Below are 19,054 nucleotides of genomic sequence, written 5' to 3'. Positions count from 1 at the left end.
CCCTCTTCTGCAGCAGATATCTTTGTCCAGCTGAAGCATCACAATGTAACCTTTCTTCTTTGCACATGTGCATTCTCTACTGCAGGGTATAAATTCATCATTGCCCAGGCATCGTCATATCCCCAGATTTCCAGCACTGCATGCATTCACCTCCAATTAAAAGCTGTTATAAGAGGTATTCTTCTGTGAGTAAAGCAGCTCGATACGTGTGTGTGGGTGCGTTAGGAGGTTAGGACCCAGGGGAGTGCTCCTCCACATAGGCACAGTGCATGTGTGTGTCACAGAAAAAAGCTGAAGCAGAGCTCCCGATCGCTGACACTCATTCTTATGCGGGGGGGGGGGGGTCAAGGGGCTAGTACAGCATCTTCACACTCAATTGCTTTCTCCTCTTTCCGAACTGAGGGCTGGTACCACCTCCACTCTGGTGTGGACTCAAGCTCTGTCCCCCTGAGCAGCACCTCAGTACCCTTGGATGAAGAGGACAGTGTTCACAGCAGGCCAAGGAGCTCTTGCTCTGCTTGAGGAGGACCCTGTGTGGAGATTGTCTACTAGAAACTGCAGGAGCTTCAGTGATCCCATGGAGAGTGGGACTTCCTTCCGCTGGAGATGGGGATATGACCACAGAGGGGATCTGAGGGGCTAATCTGGTATTTTTACATCTCTTCCACGGGAGGAGAGGCCACAACAGTAGAAGAAAAGACAAGAAAGTAATGGAGATCATAAAAAGTGTGCCTTGTTCAGCTGCCTTGCAGAGTAAGTGAGTCAAAGGAGAAAACCTGTGTTCATCTCCACAAATAAGCTACTCACCACTTTTACTCAGAATGCAGCGCCTATGGTGATAAAACCAGGTGCTGTTCACTGACACCATAAAAGAGTGTTGAAACCACAGCACAACGCGTCTCAGGTAAGGTTTAATTTTATAACTTATGTTATGAAGATGATGACATTAATGTGGTGGTCGTAGCTATGAATATAATCATCAATTATAACTATTTGTATTGTTCTGGAAAATGCAAAAACAGCCATAGATTCAAGGTTCTTAGCTATGGTGAGCTGGCACACCAAAATTATGGAAGCTATCATGGAATTTTTAGGAATGAGCATGGATCACATGTTCGAAATTAAACTTGGTTTGGAGTTAAAGTGACACATTTCATACGAACTCATGCAGACATATTTGCTAGGTAAGGTGGCAAAACAACCTGACTTCTAAGCACAAATACTGATGGCAAATATGACATCGCAAACGTCACTGTGTTTGTATGAACTTTGAATAGTTCAGTAACTAAACAAATGAAGCACGAGCAAACTTTAAGGTTTAAATTTACCCTGCAGACCATCACAAGTCTAAGTATGGATAACAAGTGAGAGCTGCAGTGGAGCAGCCAGTTAACGTGGTCCACTCACAAGACACAGCAGGCTAAAAGTGGAAAATACATTCAGTCCTTCCCAGCTGTTTACCCTATATGACTTCAGGCAATCCGGTAAAGGGGGTGCGGTGGCGCAGTGGGTTGGACCGCAGTCCTGCTCTTCGGTGGGTCTGGGGTTCAAGTCCCGCTTGGGGTGCCTTGCGGCGGACTGGCGTCCCGTCCTGGGTGTGTCCCCTTCCCCCTCCGGCCTTACGCCCTGTGTTGCCGGGTAGGCTCCGGTTCCCCGTGACCCCGTATGGGACAAGCGGTTCTGAAAATGTGTGTGTGTGTGTGTGCAATCCGGTAAAACTCATGTTCACCCAAAATCAGAATGTAAGCTTTTTAAAGGTGGTCTACACTCACTAAGATATTTTCCCTCTAGCAAAGGTTCCAAGTTAAAGTGGTACCAAATATTCAAACAAACTATTCTAAAAATGCTCCACTATTATTCTTCTGCAACAGAAGTCAAAATTAAAACTTGCATGTAAACTTATATTTATAACAATAATTTAAGAGGGAAAATTTTTTACATCAGATATTTTTACTAAAATCTGGCATCAACAATAAAAGAGACATTAAAAACATAGTAAGCTTATGTCTGACCCCTGGCATATCTGTCTGTGCAAAGTTTCCATAGAGAACTGTTGAAGTGCAGTATTAAACACCAATATGAGACTACAAAGACAATAAAGGCACCCTCGTATGCAGAATACCAAGATGATTGCAGTGGCCATTTTTAATATTCGCAAAGATTTTGATATTCTTTTGTGTCCAGATCATATATGCACCAGTTTTAAGGACTGGCAACTGGCACTGGCAACACGTTAAACCACAATCCATGGTGAGAAAATGAGGACATCTTACATAACTCTGAAAATATGTCACTTCTCCATGCGGTGCGTACCCTGCTCAGTTTGATGCCGTTAGAAAACATTAGATGCTGAACGCTGTTCGCCACAGAGGGTTACAGAGGAAAAGGAGGGGTGGATACATCTCTAGCTATGTAAACGTGTTGGGCCATGCAGTTTTGGGAAAGAGCACCGGGCCTCTCCGAAAGTGAACCTGAATCATCAATATTTATTGTTTTTTGTTTTTTCCTTATCTTCAGTACACACACGCAAAGGGCGGGTGCAGGGGCTGTGTAGTCAGACAAGGGTGTGGAGCAATAAATCAGCATTGATGCCATTCACTTTGGACAAGGCTGCTCTTGTGGCAATGCTCTCAGTTGCCAAAGCAGCGTTTCTGTGAACTTCACACTTTTGTGTTTGTTCTTCGGTCCCTAATTTTCTGTTTGGAATGTTATGATTATGCACATGTTTATTAATTTGGTTTCATGTCTCATATATCATCGGGTTAAGTATTATTCACTGTATTACTGAGTATATGAATGAGTTAGATGAGTTTAGATGAGTCACGGAAGTCCTTCAGCTGAAGCTGTAAGTGTCCCAGGCTGCAGTTCCGTTCGGTGAATACGTAACACCGACTGACAACGTGTTCAAAGTTGTCATAAACGGGAAATGAACAAGAATCATTCAGCCTGTTTGGTATGATGTTAAGACGTTCAAAATTGAAAGTTCTGTTTTATCAGTTAATATTTTTATACAAGTGTCCTTCAGATAGCGTGTCTTCAGCTGAGTTTTTATGCATTGATTTGACTCAGTTTAAGAGCTAATCAATGTCCTAGTCCTCAGCAGCTGCGATAAAACATGGTCATTCATTATGCCACCCTTCACAAGGTTTAAAAAGAAGAGCCAAGGGTCTCACTCTTGAATTATTCCGATTGATCCTGTATCTTTGTCCTTTCGAGATCATACAGAGAAACACACTGCAAAACATTACGAAAACTTATCATTTTTAGGGCCAGTAATGGAAAGTCACAGTTCTTTTCCATCCTCATTTGCTTTGGTTCATAGATGCTTCATGAGGTCAAATATATTTTCTTCTTTTCATATTTAAAACTACAACGGCTAGATGAACTGTCATATTAATCAACTCACAGGCACATTTGTGGAACGTCGTTTCTAAGAGACAAATAATTCAGGCATAAATAAATGTTAACACAATTCTTAGGACATCATTGTAGGGTGCATAGATCTTTTGGATGTTAAACACGTTGATCATTGTAGGCAAATCTATCTGTCGTTCTGCACGGAGCTGTGCTTTTCACTTTGAGCCCAAGGGAGACAGTCAGTATGTCATTGCTCCATATTAAAATTGTTATTCTGTGATTGGCGACAGCTTTTTGATTGATTTTAACTTAACTTTGTTCTGTTTTTTCCCAGGAATCCATTGGAACCTAACGTTCAGGATCCGACAAGGCTGAAGCTGGAAATGGTAGCTTTGAGACTTCCGACTTGAGACATGGAGGGGATGGATCCAGTTTTGGACCCCATGGCTAACAGCTCAACACAGAATTACACAGGTCTCTGGGGACACACTACTCCAAAAATGCACCTGGTGTCTTTGCATGGTGCACAGTTCCACCTAAAAGACTTGGTAGGGATTTTCTTCATGGTGAGCCTGAACATTGTGGCCCTCCTTGCCAACACTGCAGTGATGGTGGTTATAATAAAAGCGCCGCACCTGAGAAAATTTGCTTTTGTTGGCCATCTGTGCTTGGTAGACTTGCTCTGTGCTGTTCTCCTGATGCCCCTGGGCATCGTGTCCAGCTCTCCCTTCTTCCGCTCTGTGGTCTTCACTGTGTTGGAGTGCCAGGTCTACATTTGCCTCAACGTGTTCCTTGTCTGTGCCTCCATCCTCACCATCACCGCTATCAGCATCGAGAGGTACTACTACATTGTTCACCCTATGAGGTACGAGGTAAAAATGACACTCAACCTAGCTGTCACAGTGATAGTCTTCATCTGGTTCAAGTCTATCATCCTGGCTCTAGTTACATTGCTTGGATGGCCAGTTTACAGGGGCCACAGCACCAGCGGAACTGCCTACTGCTTCCTGCACTGGAGTCAGAGCAATAACAGAAAAGTGTTTGCTATCATCTTCACTGTGCTGTGCTTCTGCCTTCCAGCCCTAGTGATCTTCACTGTTTACTGTAATGTCTATAAAGTAGCCCGTGTTGCAGCCCGCCAGCACGGATCCCTGCCCACCTGGGCAACCAACCCGAAGCGACGCTCAGACTCTATCAACAGCCAGACCACCATCATCACCACACGCAGTGTCCCCCAGAGGATCTCGAGAGACAGGATCTTTGGAGGAGGCAAAGCAGCATTCACCCTCATTGTCATTGTGGGCCAGTTCCTGGTCTGCTGGCTGCCTTACTTCTCTTTCCACTTGCACCTGTCCCTCAGGGCATCACTCCAGAACCTCGGGGACATGGGGGTGGCTATTACCTGGCTGGCTTATTCCTCCTTTGCGGTCAACCCCTTCTTCTACGGCCTCTTGAATCGACAGATCCGTGAAGAACTTCTTAAGCTGCGGAGGTGCTTCAGCACACGGCCAGTAGAGCTGGCAGCTTCGAGCCATGATGGCTCAGCCCAGGAGAACTTCCTCCATTTCCTGCAGAGGACTAGCTGCACCATGGAGACCCGCTCGAGCTGTGTTATCTCCAGCCCTCGGCTCACGCTAGATCAAACTATGCAGAACTTCAGAATCCCAGGGCAGATCCCTGAAGACTTCAGCTGAAGGTTTATATTACTTTGCATTATTTTATTCTAGACTGTTTGCCTTATTAGGAGAATCTCAAGTTGGTTCATTAAGATGTTATGCTGAAAATCAGAACTCTGCACTCAGACTTCATCTCAAAACATCATTATTTTACAAAACTCTATAAACAGCACCATGCTTCTGCAAAAGTAAAAATTTTATTGCACAATAATAATAATAATAATAATAATAATAATAATAATAATAATAATAATAATAATAATAACCAGCCAATGCCATTTACCTGGCTTAGGCAGCCCACAGTTTTATGCTTCACTTGTTTCAATGGTTGCATAAACTATACACAGTTCAGGTTAAATATCTTACATTAGACTACAATAGAAGACTGTGAGGAAGGCAGCAGGTGGCAAGCAAATCTGTCTGCTTTTGTGTACCATGAATAAGATACATGCCATCTCTTAGAATAATAGTAGTCACACTGTAGAGAAACAGTTCATAGGTTGACGTTTTTCCACTAAGAAGCATTTTGGAGATGATTGTTTTTTGTAGATCTTACTTGTGGAGGCTTTAGCCCGCTGAGGTGCTCAGTTTCTAGTGTATTGCAGTCTTCAGAACTCTGTCTACTGCCTGCACTGTCCATCATTTATATTTGTATATAAAAATATGGCTTTTTGTGTAGCTCATTACATGATATTACATTACTTACATTACTTGTGTTATCATTTAAAATCAGTTCTAAAGCACTCTGAGTGCTGTTGGTAGTTCACATGAGATTTTGTAGTGGATGTACAGTCTGTTTCAGCATGGACTTGTATGGTACTATACCCTAAGATTATAGTTCTATGGAAGATAATTTTTAAAATTGTTACATAACAGAGACTTTGAGAAAGTTGGGAAAAACTAAAGTATCCTGAAAACTTAACATATTATTGTAGGGTACGTTAAGGCATCTGTTGCTATCTCATTTTAATAGTACAATATTTGTATAAACAAAAAAGACAAATATTTTCTTGGTTTTGTAATATTTGCCATTTTTGTAAAAAGGGTTTTTTTTTCCTGAAAATATTGATACTGCTATTAAATACATTTATGTTTAACTAAATATTCTTTCTGTGACACCCTGCACTTTCTAACGGTTTGTTCTGGTTTGTTGTAACGTTTGTTACTGTTGGAACACAGTTTAAATTCTAAGATGAATTTTGCATCTGTTTGTAGAAAAATGTACATATCTGAAAGTGTAGAAACAAGTTTTCTTTGAGTATGCTGAGGTGTGAATTGTGTGTAACAATAAAGAGGGGTGTGTACAAAACTGCTCTTTGCACCTCCTCATTGGTGGGCTGACTGTGTGTGAACCACAGCACACTACAAATGCATGTGCACAGATTACTTTTGCTTCCGTCACAAAAAATCTCATGTGTAAAACGTATTTCCTACTAGAATGTACTTTTAAATATAATAAAAGGGAAAGGAGCAGAAGGCTATTCACCAAACTAACTGACCTTGGCCTGAACAGATGGACATACTGTCCATCAGCACTGTGACTGCTTTAAAGATATGGTGCAGGGAACATGTGTTTGCTACAAATAGGCCCCCAGTTCCAACTACTTTTTTCTTTTAGCCAACTAAAAGTTATTTTGCCTAATCATACGGTGTTATACAGTAATGTCAGGACATTACGCAATCAAAACTAACAAAAACGGTTTTAATGTTCTTTTAATCGCAACCATTGCTATTGCAGTCTTACGCCGTAACGTAGCTCGTGGCACCTCTGTGAGGGAACTAACTCCTGAAAGCTCAGATTCAGTCTGAGGACAGCCGGATTAGTGCGAATGGATCAGAGGGCTTTTAAAATGGACACAAACCCCAGACGGAAAAGCCACACATAAGCGCAACATTCTTTTTTTATTCCAATTTTAAATGCTGTGACCCAGCTCTGCATGGCTCATCTTCACAGCTGAAATGGCAGCTCAAAACCCGAAAAAGGGCAATTACTAAATCAATAACAAGTGTTAATTTGGTGGGCTCTCATTGTCCATTTTGGTTGCCATGGGAACAGGAGGAGGCGGGATGCATGCTTACATGGCAACATGATGCTAATCAGTCAAATCTTTGGCTTCAGTGGGCAAATTAGGAAGACGAGGAGCATGACCAATGTTACATACGCCTGGGGGAAAAAAAATTGCTGGTGATCACCTGCTCATTTACATCTGTCTCCAAATGGCAGCGTGAAGATGTTCATTTGAGGCTCGCTCAAAGGAGCCCACTGCAGGAAGAACGAAAGATTCTGATTTCATGGTCCCTTCTGTGTGGTGCAAAACAATTTTAATACGGACTGTTCAGCTGAGCTGTGGCGATCATATCAAACAGTGCGCAGTGAGCAGCGGTTGGGCAAAAATCAAGAAGCTCAGCTTCCACAAAGTAGATAGTGAAATCATTTGTTGTCCAGCAAATCCATCTGTCTGTAAGTGCATGACCCCCAAACACATACATTCAGAAGGATACAGACACACAGACACCAGATACATCAGAGTATTACAGGCATGAAATGAGACAAAAACCTAGTGAGCCCGGATTAAGGTTTCCCTAAACACACACACACAAATTGTTAACAGGATGTGCGACTCTGCACTATGGGTGCACTGAAATCCTCTTTGATCTTCCTCCATCTGTGATTTCAGAAATGGCTAAAAATATCAAAATATGCATGAATAAATATAATTCTGCTATAAAGTTAAATCAGTCTGGAACTTGTGATGTACTCTTCATAAGGGTCTGGACCAGGAGCAATGATTTAATAAGAGAAATCTAAAAATTAAAAAGAATGCAGCAAACTTTCGAGGTGTAAATTCTGAAAGAAGCAACTAAGTGATGGATTTGTGTGTTTCACCATCACTGTAAATAGGTTGTTTATTTTTTTTTTGTGCGCTATAGTATCTGTACCTTGTCACCTGAAATGTGAAGAATGTTTACGTTCTTAATATTTTCCACTTAATGTTAAAAGTGTCCATCGATTTTTGAGTACATTCTGCAAAGTGACAGAATATACCTACAGGTGGTGTGCAAATAATTTTATTAATTTCCCAGGCATGAAATTAGCAATTCCAAAACCTGTGCTCCAAATTAAATCTGTGACGCTGTAAAAGTATACTTTTCCAAACACTATTGAGTAGCTTGAGGATGAATAAGCCTTTCAAATGCAAAGTTGCGTCGCCTCTGAGGCGGCGCTGCCTGCTGTAATGAATATAGATCCACAGTTTCCACTATGAGGGTGCAATCAAAGTAAAGATGCACATAATCAAGGCATTCTGTTGCCAGGGAAACACACAGCCTTTAACACAGAGTGGGATGCACGTGTGTGACCTACACTTGCAATGAAGTTTATTTCAAAAGAAACCAGGATGGATGCTCTTGTGGGTCAGTGTGCGTTTGCTCAGGTTAGTCTAGGATGGCAGGTTGGCCTAATCAATCATTATTAACCCCATATGAGCTGACTGTTAAAGGACAATGTATGTGATTTGTATACGTCTTGCTGGGATTATAATCATATTTCTTGTTGAATACACTGATCCAACCAATCTTTCCTTAACTTTGCTCACAAGTCAAACATAGCAGTAGTGTATTCTCTGCCTCTTAGTAGATGTATGCTGTTCCCTCCTTGTTCATCCACTGCAAATACAGCACATCTGAAAATACAGCACGTTTACCCTTTCAAGTGAGTATTGTCTTTTTTTCATGCTCTTGGATGAAGACTTGTTCCATGTTGTTTTGAGTCTTTGCATTGACAATATTCATGGGTTTCTTGAAATGAAAAAACTCAAGTGCCTCAAAAAGAACTTTTCAGGCATTGATGGTTATCAACACATGTGCCTTCATAAAAACAAAATATTGTGGTGGTTTGTTCTCTTCTGAACAATATTTGCAGGCTTCACCTGACCTTCGTACCTTGTTATCAGAAAGTGCACACTTTCCTAGTTCTATAACAGGAATTTCAAGGTCAGCCTGTAAATACCTCTAAATCATTGCTCTTTCCTGGGGTTTGCAGTTGTATGTTTTGAACATCTGAACCACAGTAAACATGACGGATCACAGGATTTCCTAGAATTACTCAACAAAACTCTGGTGGTACGGCAGGTGGAAAAAAGAAATATATGGAAATGTCCAATACTGTGTGGAGAAAGGGAAGGAATACTCTACTACATGACCTGTCTGATTGTTTACGTTGCTTTTGTCACACTAAATTGGAAACTATCTGTCATCTCTGAGCCAAACATATTGCATAAATAGCAAAAGTAAGTGTAAACAAATACAAGTAGACTTGAGGCATCAGTCCACCTTCAGCTCGGTACACTTTGATGCTCGTACTGTAATCGACTGACACAGAGGAGCCTTATCGTCATCACCTCTCCCAAGTCCGTCTGGGTCGCTCAGAGTATCGCATCCACACACTTCCCTCGGCCACCTACAGATCTGGAGTTGACTGTCCACGCTGCTTTCAGGTCCATCGGTTAAGGCAAGAAAGCTACCATGTGTGCATTCCTTACTACCACAAGCTCAAGTAGAACCATCTACAACTAAACATTTAGAAAAAGGAAAGTATATGGCATTTCTGCATGAATCAGGTCAAAATCAACTTGTCTCCTATTTTGGAACGTGACAAACACTGCATTAGTGTACTGGTGTTAAGTTATTAGGTGTTCACCTATGGAAAACTACACCATTTACCTGATGCTTTTCTCCAAAGCAACTTAGAACATTAAGGAATCCAGAGTAATTTACCCAGCAGGGCAACTTAGGGTAAGCTTCTTGGTCAAGGGTACTACAGCTGGTGGCAGAGACTGAACCTCCACCCTTTGGATCAAAAGGCAGTGCTGCTAAGCATTATACCACCAGCTACCCATGGTTACACATGGATGTACGCTATACAGCTGCTGTACACGTAAAGAGACACAATGTTCAGTAAGTTCCTTTAAAAGCCACTTGGATACTCTCTATCAGACATAAAATTTTATGTCTAATAAGCGGGTAGCTTAGGGGTACGACCATCCAGCTGACGCGATGACCGAGGATTACCGAAGTCCAGTAATCAAATGTGTTATAACCACCGAAACAGCTGGACAGACAGGTGCCTCAAGGGAACAGGACGGTCCGTTTCATGAACAAATATCAGCTTAACCTAACCAGGATTGGCAGAATGGGGGCTGGGGGCAACGGAGGCGGCTATTCTGTATTAAATAAACATAGATCCAACTTTATTCCATTTGGCCCATCTTTGAATTAAATGCGGAAAGACACCGCGCTTTACTTGTCTCAGAAGTCGAGTGCTCTCAGCTTCCTGCTGTTGCATGTTTCATGTCTCCTCCACAAGCCCCCTTGTAGTGTTCCATCATCCTTTGGAGGGTATTGTTACACAGAGTTTACCCTGTCATCAGCGTGGTCAGCACATGGCCAGTAGTTTCTGGTAACAACTTGTTTCCACTGGGTTAGAGGAGGATAGATACTACCTGCCGTCGCTCCAGTAGAAGGTGTTACGTAAAGGTGCAGAGCGGGAGGAGGGAAAGGCTGCTGAAAGACAGCAGTGAAGCAGCTCAGCCGTTGTGTGTCAGATCTCCTGTGTTTAATTACCCAGCCCTCCATGCCTGCCACACACACAAATGCTCAGCACCATCTGGTGCAGTGAGGAATCCATTAGCGTGCCTCTGTCTCCTGCAGAATCCCGGTGCCTCGGTCATTGCCCGAGGACCTGGCCGCTGTCCCACGGCTCTTGCCAGTCACGGCCGCCTTTAGTGTGTTCCACCAATTTGGTTTATGGGCTGAGCAGACTGCAGTGGTCTTTTCGATGTAACCACTGGAAAATATCTGGTCAGGGTCCCTTACACAATTGAAATACTGCAATGTAACTGTGCAGCAGTCTTTCAGTTAATTTGGGATTCTTAGAACATCGTGGTTTGCTCCACAAGCATTATGAAAATCTATCTATTTGAAATCATTTCTCATCAGTCCAGTACAACTGGTTTCACCCCATAAGTATTTGGTAGTATGGATGTGCAATAGTGATATTATTTTTTATTCATTCAGCTGACACTTTCTCCAAAGCAGCTCACAGCGTCAGGTTACTACTGCTCGACTCACATTCATTTACTAATTTATACAGCTGTGTAATTGTGTACTGTATCAGTTTAGGGTACGTACCTTTATTAACGCTCCAACACCAGGAAGTTGGGCTCGAACCCTGGTCCTTTGATCGCAAAGTGATGGCTTTAACAGTAACACTAGCAACTGTCCCCATATGCCCGGTGGTGTCTGGATACCCTGCACACAGAGCACCAGGTACCAATTTTTTAAGGTACTGGACTTAAGCCTCAGCCAAACTCTAGGATATCAAGTTATTTTTTGGTGGGCTGTGCTTTTAGCAAAATTGTTTTTCTTTAAGCCTGTGGTATAAATGAGGACAAAACTGTTTGTGTGTTTTCAAATAAGTAAAGAAAAGTGTCTTTATAGTATTTTTTCTTTATTTTTTCTAAGCAAGTAATTCAGGTTACTTCATTAACATAAAATAGCTCACTAAGAAACATGGGAAGCTTTTTAAACCTTGCACTGCATTGGCATTACAATGGCTTTCCTGTTGTACTTTACCTTATTGTGTAATATTGGCACAACTCAATTAAAAATCATCTGTTTCGATGACTTGTTTAGTCCTCCTGGAAAGAGTGTCGCTGTCCTGGTGTGTCACTGACCACGGGATTCTGGGCTGAACCCGGGTGCTGACAGCAAAAACGATAGACTAAACATGGAGCGTTACCTTACAAACGCAATGGAACAGGTGTGTTTTTGAAGATGTGTTTGTTCCAGAGCATTTAAAAGACCCATCACACAGACGGCCAAGGCTGTCACCAGCTATTAATAGTAGCTGGAGGATGACTTGTTAATGGGTCCAAAGGTTGCTGGAGGGGGGTGTGATTTTTGCTAAAAGGATGTTGTGAAATCCACTGCTGGGGCACATCAAGGAAATGATGCTGAACACAGGCTGACATGTTTTTTTTCTTTACAAAGTCCAAACCCACAACCCCCTCACCCATTCGCCTTTACTCTAGTGGGCAAAATGACAGCAGGCAGCCTGGAGGAAGAAATCCTGGGGTTGACTCAGCCTTAATCGAGCCACATATGAGAAAGCTGAAAAAAATGGGTGTTGCCACAGGTGTGAGAACATTTTATTTGCTTGTTGTTAATGGCAGACACACGTGCAACACAATGCACATTCATTTATTTAGCATACACTTTTCTCCAAAGCGCCTTCCAATGAACTCTATGTAGTGTTATCAGCCCACACACCTTATTCACCAAGGTAACTTACACTGCTAGATACACTACTTACACTGGTCACTCATCCATACATGAGTGGAACACACTCTCTCTGTGTCACTCACACATTATGGGGGAACCTGAACAGCATGTGTTTGGACTGTGGGAGGAAACCAGAGCACCTAGAGGAAACCCACACAGACATGGGGAGAACATGCAAACTCCACACAGACTGAGTGGATATTAAACCCACATTGTCTCACACCACCCCGGCACCATGAGACAGCAGTACTACTTGCTGCGCCACCCTCTTTAGGCATCGGCTCAGTGAACAAATGCATATAAGTGAAGTACCTCCTGAAGTCAAAATCAGTATGTTGACTGTTTCCCAAAATTCAGAGGCTTAGGTCAATGTCACTAAGCAAACTTTGCCCTCAAAAAGTTGTGACTCTTACGGAAATAGGTCTGCTGCAACACAGCAACCATGACAACGTCAGAGAAGAAATGGGAAGAAGTGAACAAAACTGCAAAAAAGCTGCTGGTCATCAGAGTAAACGTTGTACAACAAAATATGTCTGGTGTGATCAGTCTGGATGGATTTTATGTCAACGCAGAAAGAGGAGGCCGTTCAAAACGTCCATAAACCAGAGTGAACACGCCCTGTACGGTCAGCAGAGGGGGCTGTGGTGCTGTGGTTGTTTCACACACACACACACACACACACACACACACACACACACACACACACACACACACACACACACACTTCAGCTCTTACACGCACTGCTTCCCATTGCATCGGACCCTGCACAAGTAGTTTTAGACTCACAGGTGGGTTTTTTCTGCTGACACATGATATTCAGAACAAATAGACCACATTATAAACCTCATTCTCATTCCAAGTCATTATTTACATTCACTCATTTTTGCTGACACTTTCTGCAGAGCAAGTTACAATGTTAACCTATCTACAAATATTTACCTGTTTAGGCAGGTGGGTCAATTTACTGAAGCAATTTAGGGAAAGTACTTTGCTCCAGGGTACCACAGCTGTGGGGGGGGGGGCAGGGGATTCAGACCTACAACTTTGGAGCGTAAAGGCAGCAGCTGTAACCACCACACTGGCAGCTTGTATCCAGACCGTGAACCTTTCACATGAGACCCTGAATCTCCATTAGATTCTCCATTAGAGACATTCACTTTACATCAGCATTCTTACGTCCACAGTGGGTGTCCATTTTGTTTTCTTTTTTGGTTTTCCACTCCCGCTGACTCTGATTGGTGTCACTGGTGTCCGGCAGCATCAATCAGGGAGAGGCGGAGGACCTGATTCGCTGGACCAGGAAAGGTGGGACTTCCTAGATATTGAAAAGACACTTCCTGGAGGTAATGAGGGCTTTGCTTGTGCTTTAACAAAGTGTTGCAGTATGGTTTTAATAGTGTGTATGGTGATTTTTTTTTTTTTCTTTCCCCCCTTGTTTTTGGGGGGCTTCTTTCTTTCTTTCTTTCTTTCTTTCTAGCCATCCCCTTAATACTGCTTGTACACTTGTTTGGTTGTTTCCTGTTTTCTTTCTTTAGACAGTGTAAAAATAGTGTAGTTAGGAATGTAGTGGAAGACTTTTGGGTTTTGACCGTAGCTTCTTCAAGGCTTAAGTTAGTTTATGCTTTTTTCATTACCCTTTGCTTTCTGTCCACTTTTGTGAGGTTTGCTTGTTGGCTCTTTATTTTTGTACCTTTTGCTTAACTGCCCTTTTACCAGGACATTAAACACTCTTGTGTACCTATTTGTTGTCTTGTTGATTCATAACTCATAACAAAACCTTTGTTACACCACTCTACACTCCTAGATAATCCTGAGGTCTTCTTTCTGGGACTTCTGCAGTTCCAATTTATGTTTCATTCCATGTCTTTGTTCTATCAGTTTTCTTAAATAGCAGCCTGTAAGCTCCCATCTTCTGCTTTAAGAACTTTTTACAACGTGTCTGTCGTTGTGGTGATGCAGCGGGTTCAGCCGGTTCCTGCTGTGTGGAAGGTCTGAGGTTTGAGCCCTGCTTGTGGTGGCCTGCGCTGCCTGGTAAGGTTCTGGCTTGCCGCAACCCTGCTGGGGCCAAGCAGCTCTCCAGGATGGATGGATGTCATTGTGATAAAAGAAGCACACATGAAACGTGTTTGGGAATTCCAGCAAGACACAGCCGCTCTCCCAGTACAGTAAATCCCCCAATGGGAGGTCCAACACGGAGAGCCTTTTGGGTAGTGGGAGATGGGGAGAAGCTCCTCGCTCCTCAGATGTATTCCTTGGTCATATCTCTCTGAATGGGTCTTCTGCCATATCCAGATAAATGATAATTTTTATGAAGGACAGGCAAACCTAAGGGATTCCAGGTGGGAGGCCCCCTGCTCTAGGGTGGAGCCCCCAGCAGACTCAGTGAATGCCTGGAGGTAATTACTGTGTTTGCTCGGGGAGACAGGCTAATTCACACATTGAGGCACTAAGAGAGGCCTCTGAACTCTGTGCTGATCCATTTCTGCAAAATGTTCCCTTCTGGCTGTGAGGCAAGGTGAAACCATTTAACCTTTGCACCCTCTTGTTGATGTCAGTGGGCTATTCACTGCAGTGTTTCTGTATAAGAATGGTGGACATGGTTGCTTTAACGTCGATGGGGTCACGCAGTTTGTGTCTATACTTCTCTTTCAAGGACACACTGACAGCAGGTGTCCATCTACATTCCCAGTTTGGCAAACACACTTTAGACAGCTTGAATCAGAATGTTTGCTCTGAAGATCCTCAGTGACATCAGTGTCATTTCTACTCCCTCATTAACAGTTTCTGGCATCGAAGACTTATAATACACACCGCAGGCAGTATGCTAAGTATTCTGTAGATACCAATTTTATTCGCTTGTAGCAAAGCAGAATATACATGTAAATTGTTTATAGTAAATCAGAGCAGAGAAGTTGCCTTAAATTCATGAATTTAGTTTTACCATGCATGTCCCTGGACTTGCAATGCAAAGGTTCTGAAGAACTGTTTTGTTCAGCCACTCACTGTTGCATGATGAGGCGATGACCTTTGAATTGAACAGTGTGCACCTTGCTCACTAAGTGCACACTGTACCCCTGGCTTCTGTTTTGGTGTTCTGTCAAAAGTCCTTCTTTTTTTTTGTCAGCATCTGACAGCAGGTCAGATTGTTTCAGCATTGCTGTGAGCGTTCTGTTAAGTGTACAAAGCGATGTAGTTTGGCAGCTGAAGGCACAAAATCAAAGATTTATTACTGAGCCCTTCATAATTTCTGCCTTCAGTACAAACAATGTGAGATGTACTGAGCACTGGCAGCAATAATGATCCTGTGTTGCAAGATGACTCTCCACTCTTGTTCTGAGCCCAAGTGACCATAGAGAATGTGATCTGTGTGCAGCTCAGAGTTTGGATCTGGAGCTGTGCTCTCACTGAGGTCTCCAAACAGCAGGTCTATGGATGTCTTGCTGTCCCATGGGCAGTCCTCACATCTCTCTGTAGTGGGAGGGTGTTTGCCATTCTGAGCTGATTCTTGATTTTTACGTTGGGTCCCAGGACCATGGCATACTGTTCATCTCAATACATCCACAACTGCCTTGTGAAGCAGCAGAAATATGAAAGAATACATTTAGTTATTATTTGGAGGTTTTACTCATACCCCATTTCTTCAATTAGCTGACATTTTTTCACAAAGTAACTTAGTTATTTTCACAAGTCTACAGGAGCAATTTAGAATAAGTATCTTACTTACAGGTAGTACAGAGAGGATTTGAACCAATAACCTCTGGGTCTACAGACAGCAGCTCTAACCACTCTGCTTATGGGGTTTTGACATGGTTCATATCCCACATTCCTACAACAAATGGTTCTTTTGAACAGTATCATGTCCTAGACAACAGAAAATTCAAAACTATAAAAAGGCACATTATTAAGACTCATCTGTAGCTCTCTAGTTTGTTTGCTTTATAGTTTATTATATTACTTTCAAGTTAAGGACAGTGTTTGAGGATTATTTCATAAGTCTGTTCTAGGTTGTTCCCTCCTTGTGTTTAGTGCTTCCTTGTTGGTTCCATTGACCCACAGGACCAAGGCTGCTTGAAGTAGAGTCATAGAGTGTGTGAAGTCGAGTCAGGTCGAATAGCATCTTCAACACTCAGATCTCTGCTCTCTTCAGGGGCTTGGGGAAATGTTAGGAAGCCATTGGTGTCCAGCTGTCCTGAAATGAATCACCATGCATGCTGATGAGCCATGAATCCCCCATGAAAGACACAGACTGAAGGAGGTGGTGCTGGGAGGTGGCTGTGTCAATAACCAGTGATGTGTGTTGCAATTCTCTCAGTCAAATGACCTTTTCTACAAACTCATCCCTTTCACATCATGCCACTTGATACAAAATGAGACCACAACCTGGTGGCATGCATTGTCCTGACACCCTAAAGGGTATCTGAGTAAATTGTCTGGAGCCATAGTATTGCTGTGAAAAAATTTTAACTAGGGAAGGACTAAATTAAGCACCAGATTCAATTAATTATAGAAGCTCAGTTTGGCCAAATTTAGAAACTGGGCAGCATCTCATAATAAAGTAGCTTGAAGCTGAGTTTGTCAATTCGCACTAAATTCCACATGCAAAAATAATATGAAATAAAAATAATCTAAAAGATTAAACCTTCCCAAAGGTGTATATAACTGACATTTAACCATCATCTATAATTGATATTTAACCATTTTACTGATATTTTTCTACTTGATACAGAAGTTAATAGAAAGGCATCATTTGGATATTCCTGAATTTAAAAAAGCAACACATTTTATTAGTTTTTTCATGCATTCATGGTCCTGTGAAGTGAATTCTAATTGATGTGATTTCACTGTTTTTTTTTTTTTTTTGCCTTCTATGCTCCATCTGTGCCAATGAAAGCAAGGCCATCCCCAGAGTCAGTTAACTACTCACAGCCGTGTCTTTCCATCTCCTATTTCTGTCCTCCTCTAGGACTAGAGCCCCACCCAGCTTCACAGCAAGCTGAGAATATTTCTCTAATTACAGTAGTTTAGCCACCGCCCACCCATGTGCCCTTGGTCCAAATCCCTACTTTGGGGAAATAAATCAATGCTTCCCTTCTGTGACAGCATGGCTCAGATTGCCCACCTCATCACAAGGCCCCATAAAGCAATCATTTTAGACATTACTTGGAAGGAAACATTGTAAAGCTGCCCCAAGGGCCTTTTCGCTGATACAGCATGTGGGCTGTATGTATACAGTATGTCCAGTTTTTCATTACTCCACGAGTGGTTTTGACGTGATATGACATTTATGCGCAAACTGTGATCCCTCATAACACTGTGTCGCACAGCAATGTTGTAGGAAAGGGAGCGGCGGTGCATAGGTCATGTTACTCTTCATAGCCACTCTCCCAGGTATTGCACGTCACTGAAGTGTTCCTACAAATTCACGAAGCAGTCCAATACGTTTCAGTGTGTCATTTCAATAATCATACCTCATACTACAGCCTTGTGGGTAAAACCTGTCGTTGAAGAGCTCCTGCTTTCTGTCCCATTCTCCGATTCAGAGCTTATGCCACATAGTTACATGAATAAGGTTGAGATGCAACAAAAGTATATTTACGCAAATATACCATAATTGCTCTCTGGTATGTACAGGTGGTCCCCAATTTGCGATGGTTTGATTTGCGACTTTTTCGACTTTACAATGGTGAGCTGGTGATAGACATTCAGTATGAAACCATACTTTGAATTTTGAATTTTTCCCGTACAAGTGATATGCGGAGCAATACTCTCCAGCAATGCTGGGCAGCGACAGCGATCCACATCTCCCATTCTGTCACACAGAGGTGTGTATTAGGTGTATTAAATGTATTTTTGAGTTATTATGGGTTTCGGGGAACGTAACCCCACCAGAAATCGGAGACCACCTGTATTTAATTTTTTATATAGCCCTCTTTTCAGCAAAATGATGCAGTGCCTTTAAGTGATGTAGAGTGGCATTGGATAGCATTCTTGATATATTGAATACTTTAGGTGGTGAAGGAGTTAGAGCCATTGCTTTGTAACTGCATGATCTGGGTTTGAACCTAGCTCCCACTGTTGACCTTTGAGAAAGGTACTTACCCTGAATTGATAAAGTAAAAGTTACTCTACTTTACTGACAATAGCAAGTTAATTATTATACTGTGGTCATAACTCACTGGTCTGGGGTTCAAGTCCTGCTTGGGGTGCTTTGGGGCGGACTGGCGTCCCATCCTGGGTGTGTCCCCTCCCCCTCCAGCCCTGCACCCTGTGTTGCCGAGTTAGGCTTTGGCTTGCTGTGACCCCGCTCAGGATAAGCAGTCTCAGATAGTCTGTGTGTGTGTGGTCATAACTCAGGTGAGTTTGGACAAAAGCATCAACCAAATAAAGGAATGTGATCTAATGTTCTATTGCGTTATTTTATTTAAATAAAAAAAAAGGAAAAGCAGTTACTCTAAAACAGAAATCATATTTTAACAACTTAAGGAAAACAGGGGAAGGTTGGTGGTACTATTCGGTAGTGCTGTTCAGATGTGGGCTCAAATCCAGTGCTGTCCATATCAAGTTTGCATGTTCTCCTCATGACCGGTTGGTGCTCTGGTTTCCTCCCACAATCCAAAGACGTGTGGCTGTGGTCTATTGCTGACACTAAATTACTCCCAGTGTCTTACTGTGTCTATCC

General features: G+C 42.4%; 1 protein-coding gene across 4 annotated transcripts; it reads left to right on the top strand.

Moving 5' to 3' along the window:
• The first annotated feature begins 327 nt into the window (after nucleotides 1–327).
• On the top strand, nucleotides 328–6,045 carry LOC108936906 (probable G-protein coupled receptor). 4 transcript variants are annotated; one of them, XM_018756556.2, is made up of 3 exons: nucleotides 328–904; nucleotides 2,185–2,305; nucleotides 3,692–6,045. In XM_018756556.2, the coding sequence occupies exon 3, from the start codon at nucleotides 3,771–3,773 to the stop codon at nucleotides 5,049–5,051; it is 1,281 nt and encodes a 426-aa protein (XP_018612072.1). In that variant the 5' UTR covers nucleotides 328–904; nucleotides 2,185–2,305; nucleotides 3,692–3,770; the 3' UTR covers nucleotides 5,052–6,045. The 4 variants fall into 4 exon arrangements, with proteins under 4 accessions (XP_018612072.1, XP_018612073.1, XP_018612071.1 ...); XM_018756557.2 differs by lacking the exon at nucleotides 2,185–2,305 and having other exon boundaries at nucleotides 328–753; XM_018756555.2 differs by lacking the exon at nucleotides 2,185–2,305.
• Nucleotides 6,046–19,054: the final 13,009 nt, after the last annotated feature.

Source organism: Scleropages formosus, chromosome 2 (genome assembly GCF_900964775.1).
Source record: "Scleropages formosus chromosome 2, fSclFor1.1, whole genome shotgun sequence".
NCBI classification, from domain to species: Eukaryota; Metazoa; Chordata; class Actinopteri; order Osteoglossiformes; family Osteoglossidae; genus Scleropages; species Scleropages formosus.
The sequence above is the reverse complement of the archived record's forward strand: the minus strand, read 5'-3'. Positions and strand labels throughout refer to the sequence as shown.